This window comes from Cyprinodon variegatus, unplaced genomic scaffold, assembly GCF_000732505.1.
Source record: "Cyprinodon variegatus isolate N-32 unplaced genomic scaffold, C_variegatus-1.0 Scaffold157, whole genome shotgun sequence".
Lineage (NCBI taxonomy): Eukaryota > Metazoa > Chordata > Actinopteri > Cyprinodontiformes > Cyprinodontidae > Cyprinodon > Cyprinodon variegatus.
The window spans coordinates 749,284-760,840 of NW_015150610.1; the positions used below are offsets into that span (position 1 = coordinate 749,284).

An 11,557-nucleotide genomic window follows, 5' to 3' on the forward strand; every position below is an offset into this window, starting at 1 on the left:
AAATAATCGTCAACTAATTTAGAAATCGATTAGTCATTAAGTGGAGTGTAGTGGCTCTAAAATGTTCCTTTAGCTGACAGAGTGACCATTTTAGAGCAGTAATTATACCAACATTGTGTGTTTAAAAAAAAAAACAACAACAAACATTTTGCATTTAACATAAAAATATTTTTCGTCTGTCAATATGCTCTAACCAGAACTCCTCAAGTGAAAAAGCTTTATTTTCACTTGGTTTGATTTTACAAAAATTATTTTATGATCCGATTAACCGATTTGCAGAATGATCATCAGCTGCAGCCCTACTTTGAATATTCTACCAGTCAGGCATGTTGGGGTCCTCTCACCCACAGTTCAGAGTCTAATCAAAATGTTCTAGTATCCTATAAGGAACATTTTCTGGAGTAGAACATCTTACCATGATATCTGATTTGGTCCTAGTTTTTGCAGTATAGACTACAGTTTTTTTCTTAGCTAAACACAATTGATAATGTTTTTTTTTTGTTTAACTTTGTATTTGGTCAACTTTGATCTTTTTGTTTTTAGGAGACCCACACCGTATGGGAACCAGACAGATTACCGGATATATGAGCTAAACAAAAGATTACAGAATTGGACAGAGGTGAGTGATGGCTCTAGCAATACTGTAAAGAAAGAGGCTTTTTATGTTCTAGACAAAATAAATTTTCCTCTTTTTTTTTTTTTTTTTTTTAAGGCAAGTTGAGTTCATTCACATTCATTTACTTCAGTTGCAAGAAAATTCAGTCTGTAGATGAAAGGGGGGGGCATCACAGTGGTATCGAGAAAAGATTACTAAGAATTAAAATCAAATAAGATGAATTAATTCCCACATGATGCGATGATGGACTGATGGTTAAGAGTTAAAACATTGCTGGCTTTCCATATATTTCTTGCATCTGTAGTCTGTGAGCTTTGAACTTTACATTTATACATTTTATGCTTTTAATCTGTATCACAGAAGAAGCAAGTTTAAGTTAACTGCTGTACATTTTTAGGATTTTAACCAGTTTTACACCCATCAATGTCTTTATATTTCAACTTTCCTTATTTTAATCAGCTTTTTGTAAGTATTGCACAAAAAAATAAAACTGTTTGTGAGAAGAAAATTGTTAAGAGGAAGATTAGAGGATTTATTAGGTTAATTTGAAACTAATGTTTGGGTGTATTTAGTGAGTTCTAAGCACATTATTTTGATATAAATTAAATATTTCTTTTTAGCGAAATGAAGCAAAGTTCAATGTTTTTGTTCCTCTGCTGACAGGACTGTGACAACCTCTGGTGGGATGCCTTCACCACAGAGTTTTTTGAGGATGATGCCATGCTTACAGTTACCTTCTGTTTGGAAGATGGTCCTAAACGATACAGTGAGGAACTATTTACTGCTGCTGATATCTACATTTAGCTTTCTTGATGTCCCGTCTCCTTTTTTTTTATTTGCTTCTTTGTTAATTTTTTTTATTTGTTTGCAGCTATTGGCAGGACGCTGATTCCTCGATACTTCAGGAGTATTTTTGAGGGAGGTGCAACAGAGCTGTTTTACGTTTTGAAGCATCCAAAGGAGTCTTTTCACAGTAATTTTGTGTCCCTCGACTGTGACCAGTGCACCATGGTGACCCAGAATGGCAAACCCATGTTTACACAGGTGAGCTCTTCTGCATGCATGTCCTACCAGATTAAAGAAAAAAGGCCCCCACCACCGTTCCTTTGACCTTGTCTCCTCTGTATTAGGTGTGTGTTGAGGGCCGCCTGTATCTAGAATTCATGTTTGATGACATGATGAGGATCAAGACATGGCACTTCAGCATAAGGCAACACAGAGAGGTTTTACCAAGAAGCATTTTGGCTATGCATGTAAGTGATAAACCAAATCCAAGTGATGTAAATCTGCATGTTTTAAGTGCTCTGATTCCCTAACCTTTTTTATCTTTACCCCTAAGGATCCTCAGATGCTCGATCAGTTGGCTAAAAACATCACCAGGTGTGGGCTGTCCAACTCGACGCTCAACTACCTCCGTGTATGATAGGCTTTCTTTAGGCCCTTTTATTTATATTTTCTTACTCAATTGATTGTTTTATAACATATTTTCTTGACCTATTTATATCTTTGTAGTTATGTGTGATATTGGAGCCAATGCAGGAGTTGATGTCCAGACACAAGACTTACAGTTTGAGTCCAAGAGACTGTCTGAAAACCTGCCTTTTCCAAAAGTGGCAAAGGATGGTAGCGCCTCCAGGTAACTGCTAAGTGCACTTCTGTTTAAGTTCATAATAAAGTGTTTCTTCATTCATAAGTCAAAGTAGGAGCACCATCACAATGCAGTGCATTATTCCATGAGTCTTCTCTTATTATCCTGCATTAAACTCACAAACTTAAATGTGTTTTATTTGGATTTTTTTGTTGTAGACCAACAATGCAGAACCTTATTGGAGGGTAGAAGAAAACATTATGCAAACATGTTTATTGTTGTACCTGCTGAACAACTCAGTTGGGTTAATCTGATGATTATTGTTCTAAGATAAGAAGGTTAAGGTGATAAGAAGTTTTATTATTTTATCATTTCTATATAACAAACAAAAGATTTGTTAAAATGAGCAGGATGCTGGAGTTTCTGAGGCTCAGATCCTTTCTAATCAAACCTTTTGTAATCTTTGTGCAGCTGAGCCAGCAAGACAAGCTCCAAACAAGCGACGGAAAAGGAAAGTTTCTGGTGGAAGCAACGTGAGCTCCGGTGGAGGAGGCAATAACAACAACAGCAGCAAAAAGAAGAGTCCGGCCAACAGCTTCTCCCTCTCCAGCCAGGTACCTGTAAGCATTACTTCTTCCTGGCTGATTTACAGCTGATGATGACAGTAAAAAAAAAAAAAAAAAGGAGGAAAAAACAGAGAAGTTATCAAATCAATTAAGAAATGGGTCGGGGATTTCTAAATTTGGTTTAGATTCCATTAGGGTTTAGGGATATGTTTTCATTTGCGAAATCTATAGAAATTAAGTGCCATCATAGACCTTTCATGGTTACCAGTAAGGGGCGGTCCCTGGTCCTCTGGTGCCACAGATTTTTAGTTTACGATCAACACAAAATGTATTTCTGGGCATTTTGGAGAAAAACCAAGCTGTGTTTTTTCATTGGGACGGTTTGATTTTGTGTTGGTTACCTCCATTTAGAGCACTATATTCACACAGAACTGCTGTCTTTATTAACATGGTTGCTTGAGCTAATGAGACCCGAGGTGGAAAGAACCCCCCCTCCCCCCGCCGCCCTGTGATGAAGCACTCAAGGATCAGGGATGCCCAGCTGGGGCCAGTAGGAGGCACTCCTCAAGCCTGGTTCATTGGAAAGTCTGGGCTACTGAGCTGTCAGGGAAGATGCCTGAACAAAATCTAAGTTTAATAATGGGTGAATCCATAAATATTTAATTGTTTTTATAAAGCTGGGCTTATAGGATGCATTTTTCTCAGTGAGATCAGTTGTTTTTGAAAATCACCCCAGCTGGTTTGCACCTTGACCATGTGGGAGAAAAATACTACATCAGTCGTCGTACAGCCATACATTGCGCGAGCAACCCCCTCCCCCCTGTATTATGGGGATAATGTGTACCGGCCCTTGCTGTCCCCTTTAGGATGTGATGATGGTGGGAGAGCCCACACTGATGGGAGGGGAATTTGGTGACGAAGACGAGCGTCTGATCACACGGCTGGAGAACACGCAGTTCGATGGGGCCAACGGCCTGGAGGATGAGGACAGTTTCACCAGCTCGCCTGCACTAGGGGGTCACTCCCCCTGGAACAACAAACCCCCCTCCAGTCAGGAGGCCAAGAGTGACAACTCCCAGTCATCTCAGTAGAATGCTATGGTCGATGCCAGATGTGAAATTCAACGTTAAAAACCACTGGGATCCTTAATCAACTTTGAAACCACCAGAATGGATCGGGGAGGGACGAGTTGAGCTCGTTTTGAATTGATGTTAAACTGTCCAATCTCTGTTAGAGCAGAGACGGATAGAGACACTGGAGCTGATGGACTGATGGGGTCATTGCTGAAACTGGAAGGAAACTCAGCTGAATCTCCTCAACACTGTTGCTCTTACCTAGTGGTGCTCCTCCTCCCTCTTGGCTCTGACCAGTCCTCTTAAAGGAGCGCTAACGATGCTGCTTGCCTGCGTGTTCACCACAGATCACCAATTCGAGCCAACATCGACGTGTCCCATGAGGGTGCTCGCTCCCATTTGCGGCCATATCAGTGGGTTTTTGTTCCAACCTCGGGTCTCTAAGCTGTACGTTATTCTGTCCTCATTGTTTCTGTTGGTCTCACTGTTACTGATGGCAAATATGCTTGGCCTTAATCCTATATTAACTTGACCTTTTTGCAGGCTGTAAATGTCAAACCATGTGAGCTTAAAAGTGTCTAAATTCAACCTTCAGTATTTTTAAAAACTCAATTATTTGTTTTTGTAGGACCTGGTTGGAACAAAAACCTGTACTGTGCCGGAGCTTGAGGACCGGAGTTGAGAACCACTACGCAAAATCTGTTAACGCACACTCACAATCCACACACACCCACCCACACACCCACCCACACACACACACAGACCATCATACACTGTCGCCTACATCTGTGGCCCCAAACAGTGAGGTACTGGAGAGGTGGTACGAGGCCTGTCTGGACCAGCGCACCAGACACCACAAAGTTTGTTTTATTTTCTATGTTTTAGAGTTGTTTTTTTTTTTTTTTTATGTAAAGTATTTGGGAGAAAAAAAGGCAAGCAAACAATAGCACCCCAGGATTTCTTTGCACTGTTTTCCACTATTAATGGCAGTCTATTTTTATTATGAAATTGACATGTATTATTGTTTTTGTTTTTTATTACTGCTTATCTAAGAAATGTAAAACATTTGCAACCTTCAGTATATTAATGTACAGGTATTTTTGTTGGATCATTCTAATGTGATGGTAATAACTGTAAACTTTTGTCATCCATCGTCTGCAGAGGTGAGGATTTGACTCAGACACAACGTCGAGAAAATTACAAAAGATTAAAATCTAAACTTGGACTTAAACATCAATGAATTATGGCTTCAAATGCATTTGAGCCTTTTAATCTTTAAGATGCTTTCTATTTTTTCCTAATTTTTATACATTGTTTTGTTTTGTTTTTGGGTTTTATTCTGTTCTTTAGCCATTACCTGAATAGGATAAACAAGTTTTTTTTTTATTAACTATTCGATCAGCTTACTTCTTAAAACATAAAGGAAATCCAGATTTTCAATCTGACCTGGAACTTTGCCTTGGCCTTAGACTTGTTTGGGACTTGGGCTCCACCTCGGCTTTCTGGCCTCAGTAAATAAACATAATATTGTTTTATTTCTACTGTGCTCTAATCTGCTGAGAGTCCAAAGCAGAACTCTGGGTACTCGCTCCCCCATTAGATCTCCATCTGTTGTGCTTCTTGCAAAACTGTCTATTTTATCCTTAAGTATCTCATTCTTTGTTGGTTTCTTCAAAGAAAAAATATATAGTAACAGAAAACTTCTTGAATTTGCTACTCAGAATATTTTAAAAATAATCAAGTTTTAACTGGATTGTAAAATAGGAAAACTTTTGTATTAACTTAAGCTTCCCAGCAATGTTTTTAAATTTCGATAAAGAAAGCTGCAGACCAAGGAGCTCCATGTAAAGACTACACAATGCGCTGTTTTTATTTTTTAATCTTCTGTTAGCCTTTCCTCCCCATGTTTGTGTCTGTGCTTGTATATTTTTAGGTAGTACTTTCTGTAAAAGTTATTCTATGTATTCCTTTGAACAATGAAAACTCAATCTAATGTAAAGAGATAAAAAAAGCCCTGTAAGTTGTTTTAAAAAAACATTTTTAATGGTACAATCACTGATGAAATAACTTTACCTTCATTTTAGCAAACTATTTATTTTTCTATGTACTGATTTTCTGTTTAGTTTTAACTCGCCTGTACAATAATCATGATTATATCTGGAGGAATTTGTGGTGCAGCTGCTGAGTCAGAAAGCTAGTTCTGTGTTTGACATAAATGTTGGATCTTTGTAAATAAGTACAGAAATCTTTTTTTTCCTGCCACTGTTTTGGCATTCAGTAAAATGTTAATAAATTTATTGAAACCTTTATACATTTGTTATTTTTAAGCACACAGCTTCCCATAATGGATAATCTGCGTGGGATAAAATCCACCCATGGCGTTATTATATTGAAGCATTTAAAACTCATCAGAGTGCAGGTACACAGCATGGCCTCAGCAGCGATAGATGGGGTGTAATTCAATGGTTTCTCCACCAGGAGTCCCTCAAAGCAGCAGACTGAGCAGCTGGGCAAATTCCTCCATCACCGTGTACAAATCCACAAAAAGCTGTCGTGTTTAAAATCCTTTTTCATCGTCTCCCAGTGCCTCCTTGGCTTCTTTTATTTGTGCTGTATCAGTTCTGCGGCAGACATGGAATTAAATCCAGGGTCAACTTTACCAGCACTCTGTGCTCTTTATTGGTTGACACAATAAGGGAAATATGTGTGAGGCAGAGATAAGGCAATGCACCTGTAGCTGGCTCTTGTAGCACCTCATCAAAGGGGTGGTTTTATATATTTCTTTGCCAGGTTTCTGTCAGTAATTGTATGTTATCAATAAAAATGGATTTTCACTGAATAACAGTTGTGATTTTGTCCTCAGACCTCTGAAGGCAGCAGCAACATAATTGGGGGTTAAATACATCAGCCACACTTTTCAGATTTTCTTCTTTTTCTTTGTAAAAAAAAACAAACCCCAAAAGTACTATAATTGACAGATATACTTTTTCAGATCCGTCTTAAATACTTTTAGGTTTGTAATAGTAAAAGACATAAATTGTTAACGTTGTAAGGTTACTTTTCACGGCCAAGTCATTTGAACTTTAACTACAAGGTGTAATGAACTATTTCATCACAGACTTGATAATGGTGCCACTAAATTAAGAGATTGTTTGATCTGAACTATGAGCAGAGGATTTTAAGTTCCTGCAGGAATATTTAAATGCTGTATAAGAGAGGTGTGCAAAAGCAGCCCAGCTATAATACCTCATTGAATGGAGATGATTTTGTACCAATGTACGTTTTTAAAAAGTTTGCATGTCTGCTTTGTTTAGGCTTTGCATGATTACTTAGCATGGGTGGGTCATTTGAGAAAAAAAATTTCTGCAACTAATGTTGCAAAAGGATGTCAAGTTTCTGTTTTGACAAGTTTGTAAAGTTCAACCTGAAATGTTGTAACCACCACTATAGATCAACTCAGGTCAATATGAAATGTTTACAGCATAATTTCAACTATTTGTTTAAAGCAGGGCTCTACAGACAGAGTTAAAATATTGACAGACATCTCAAGTCTCCTGGAAGTTCCGGGAGACTCCCTGATACAGATCGTTTTTCACGGATGTCCGCAAGTCGGATAAATTATCCCGGATTTTAGACTATGCAAGATGGTGTTTTTTTAATGCGAGTGAAAACATGCAGGCATGTCCCTGAAATGAGTTTTTGGAACTTGGGATGTCTATATTTAGTTTGACCAAACTTTCAGTTACTGAAGAAATTCAATTATAAAAACAACCACAGATGGATGTTGGCCAAGGTTTTCCTTTGATATCTAGTCAGATAAAAATGATAAAATTGGTTTCAGTACTTAAGAAGATGAAGCTTCAGGACTGCAGCTAAAAGAAAGGCCAAGGCTGTTCTGTTTTTCTGTGGTTCAAGAGGAACCAATCCTATCAAGAGTACGATGAAAGCTTGGGGTTATCTAGGAATTAGCCCACAAAATATTATCTGTTCTAATACAACTTTTCAACAGGAAAGATTAAAAGACATTTACAAGCCCTTAACAAGTGGAAACTAAAGCCTGTAGCTTGAAAACACCTTTGATAATTGGTTTTAGGGCTGTCCATGATGGGGAAGGACTTTACAGCAAAGTAGCAACATGACTGAATTCAGTGTTAAAAAAAGACACATGAAAAAAAATTAAACCACAAGTTCTACTGTTAACATTTATATATCTTTATGAAAATAAATCAATATTAGAGTTGTTTAACATAAGCTATAAGTAGTTTGGATTAGTATGTACCTTAATTTAAGACTGCGCTCAAAGTTTAAATGTATCTGATATCTGATGCATCCTTTTTCTTTAATGTAAAAACATGAAGGACTCAAAGACTAAATGTTAGCAACTCTTCACGAGGCTTAGATTCTTATAGCTCCTCAGTTTCACGAATTACATTTAAGAAAATATGTCGTAGTGCAATTATTTGTCCAAGAAACCTATTAGATGCTTTTAAATCATTTTTATTTTTCTAAAACATTTAATAAGATGCCTTCGTTTTGTATATTCTGTAATTAGTGTAATTAGTGGTTTGATGTTTCTATGTTGTGTAGTTTTTAATATTTTAGATGGTCTCACCCGACAACCCCCCCCAAAAAAAATGTAATCGCAATTTTCAAGATATCAGATTGAACAAATAATTCACATCTAAAAAAATAGATATTTCCCCCATATTTTTATTGGTTCTGTTTAGAAGAAATACCCTTTTTTTGTAGATTTTACATATGTTGTGAAATTATCACAAATATCACGTTATGCTTTAATATATAGTGGGTATAAAACAGTCAGGCTCAGGTTTTACTACTCCATGTTATTTATAAGTAAAATAAATGATGCAATGAAACATTCTTTTAATTAAGGTTACAGATAAATGTGAGGTAGATTAGTAAGGAGAGGAAAAAGGAAAGAAATCCGCACAGCCAGCAGATTTCTAAAGAAGTTAAACTATGGGGGTGGGGTTACTAGGTCTCCATGACAACCGTTTGATTATACCTGACCTTAACTGTAAATTAACTGTCCAGGGAACAGGGAAAAGGCCTTTTCTGTCCTACATTTACCAAAGAAGCAAGAGGATATCGCCAAACTTGACTGAGACTTTACCTGCTGGTGTTGTTTTGGTGACTTTTTTTTCAACCATTTCTTTAAGGTAGGTTTCGACATTAAGTGTTTCTAGAATAAAACACATTTAAAGTGCCATATATCTAGGTATATATTTGGGTTAAATTTGGGGTGAATAAAACTGGTGTCTAGATCTAAACCCCTTCCAAACAATGGCAATTGAGGAATTCCCAGGTATGTCAGCCATTGTTTCTGTTGTTGATTTAACATTAATAACCTTTTGTTACAGGACAAGTAAAAGGCAAATTCCTCATCTGCATTGTTTTGTTAGCATTATTACAGAAAACAATCTCTGAATCTCCCTTCTGTAAATGAGTGGAGAGCTAGTAGCTCTGGTTGGAAATTAAGATTAATGCAGAAAAACAAGTGGTATTTTTGCTTTAATGAAATCAAACCAGCTGTTCTCTGTCTTGTGAAATTCAGAAAGCATCTGGTTAGTTCACAGCCTGCACAGCTCCAATGTTTTACCGGTCACAACCAAAACTAATACACACCACTGCCTTGCTACTGTTACTGGCAGTTCCATCAATAAAGTATAGAAATCTCCCCTTTATTAACTGACATTCTTTCAATATTTCACCCTGGATAAAGGTTAATACCACTCCTCCACTCATATTATTACAGCACTAAAATAAGGATAAAATTAATTTAGTTATATTTAGTATAACTTGGTTACTACATATGTTTCATGTGGAAAAAAACCCATTACTTTTTCTGACAATCATGTGCCTGTCTTAAAAAACAAAAACAAACTCATATTCAGCTGGATTTATGAGAGATTATTCTGCGGTTGTTTGGTTTTCATTCTAAAGCCTCCAAAAAAAGGACACTAGGAAAGAAGGAAGGATGAAAGGCAGCAGGAAAGTGAAGTAAGGACACAAACACAGAGTGGAGTCAACACATGATAATAGGGAAAGAGAAGGAAAGAAGGGAAGTCTTAAGGGGGAATAACAAAATGAGAAAGTGACAACTAAAAATTCAGAAAGGAGATTTATTATCATCAAACCTACCTAACCGCCCTTTTCTTTAACCAATAAAAGTTGCAACACTGTAGGATTTTCCCCCCAAATTTTCAGTGTAAGATTACACTAGAATTAATTTCCACCCATATTTAAATGGTATGCAGGACAATTTTGCTATGACCATAATACTAAAATGACCATGAAGCACATTTTCAGAGAACAGCTTCATTTAATGCACGATAGGGTTGTGGTGATGATCACGTGCCAAAGCTTTAAGATCATCAGATTAAAGGATCAGCTTGTAATTGATGACAGTAGGCTGAGGTTAACCAGTTATGGGCGATTAGCTAGTGTGCACCTGATCAAAGAAAACAGAAGAAGACAGATAATCCCGTCACTGTTTTCCTATCAGCCGCAGTTAGAAGAATCTATAGATTTAAACAGATTTATTTAACGGTTGATCCTGTAACCTAAGAGTTTTTTATTTCCGAGTAAACTTTGCACTCAAATCTACCTCTAAACTCCAACGATAATTAAAAGAAGAGATAATCTCTGGAAAGGTATGTCTCTACAGGTTCTGTCCTGTCCCAGTTCCTGTTTTGAAGCTTTTAATGTGAGCTTTGTTGAGACAGATAGGCATCAGTTTACTTACTGGAACATTTTTCAGCAGAGGGGTGCTAAAAAGCTATGTGATACTTTAGTTAACATTTTTCAGCTGTTTCCAATGTGCCAAATATTTCTGGCAGGGATTCTTGACCTGCTTTAGATATTTTGTATCCCAGTAAACTCCCAGTCCCAACAGTAACTCCCTCAGCTATCTTATTCTGCACAGATAAAGCTGCACTCGTTGTTATGTGCTCACATCTCAGTTGCAAATTGACTCACTTTGCATGCACCTCTGACTGTAAAATTAATCTGTTCCTTTTTTTGTAGTGAGGCAACAAATATTGACCCTGTTTGGAACCAGGTTTGGTCAGCGGGTTTGTATTTCTTACTTCTGTCAGGGTTTACGCAGCACTTAAAGAAACCTTGTACATACACCATAATCCAAGATCTGGGAAGTTTGCCAGTCATGTTTCCTATGTGTTCCTCAGTCAGACCTCCTGATCTCTTTCTCTCTATCCATTGTGTATTTAGGACCCTCCCTTTCATTCTCTTTTTCAGTCCCCTTTTCTCTCTCACTCCCTCCCTCCTCATTGCCAACACTGTGCTCTCACCCGCAAACAGACAACTTCCCACTAGACGCAGGCCGTACCAGATTGGCTTTCCCAGAAAAAAAACTCCCACACCCTCCTCTGAATAGCTCCGGATCAGGTGGACATTAGTGGAACTTTGCTTTTCGGCTTCAGAGAGGTGAGTTGGAAACTACAAATTCTACCTGCTGCTGCTCCTTACCCTGTTTCTTCATCTTATTTTTACAGCTTTCTTGTATACTGCTTTGATGTTTTTTTTTCTCCATTTGTTTCTATAATCAAATGACATGTTTAGGCAGATTTCTGTTCAGTAGCCAGGTTGGAAAAATTATCTGCTTTCACAGAGAATGTTAAGTTCTTGAGCTTTGTTTTACTAAGTTTATAAGTTAGAACGATTTTAAAAGGAA

The 11,557-nt window shown here is 37.4% G+C and overlaps 2 protein-coding genes across 6 annotated transcripts in view; both read left to right on the forward strand.

Moving 5' to 3' along the window:
* ldb1 (LIM domain binding 1) overlaps positions 1-6,695 on the forward strand; it is a 31,228-nt gene extending 24,533 nt beyond the window's left edge. For 2 of the 5 annotated variants that reach the window (XM_015377672.1, XM_015377674.1), the window contains 8 exons: positions 544-619; positions 1,280-1,382; positions 1,488-1,660; positions 1,747-1,869; positions 1,956-2,033; positions 2,129-2,252; positions 2,676-2,824; positions 3,637-4,464. In XM_015377672.1, coding sequence (XP_015233158.1) covers positions 544-619; positions 1,280-1,382; positions 1,488-1,660; positions 1,747-1,869; positions 1,956-2,033; positions 2,129-2,252; positions 2,676-2,824; positions 3,637-3,861 — 1,051 coding nt within the window. In that variant the 3' untranslated portion in view covers positions 3,862-4,464. The other 3 variants (XM_015377673.1, XM_015377676.1, XM_015377677.1) reach the window with 3 other exon arrangements.
* A 4,450-nt stretch (positions 6,696-11,145) lies between these two features.
* Positions 11,146-11,557, forward strand: part of LOC107086562 (prominin-1-A-like) — a 13,714-nt gene continuing 13,302 nt past the window's right edge. The window contains exon 1 of the mRNA XM_015377605.1: positions 11,146-11,310. The gene's annotated coding sequence lies outside the window, so the exon portion shown is untranslated. The remainder of the gene's footprint in view (positions 11,311-11,557) is intronic.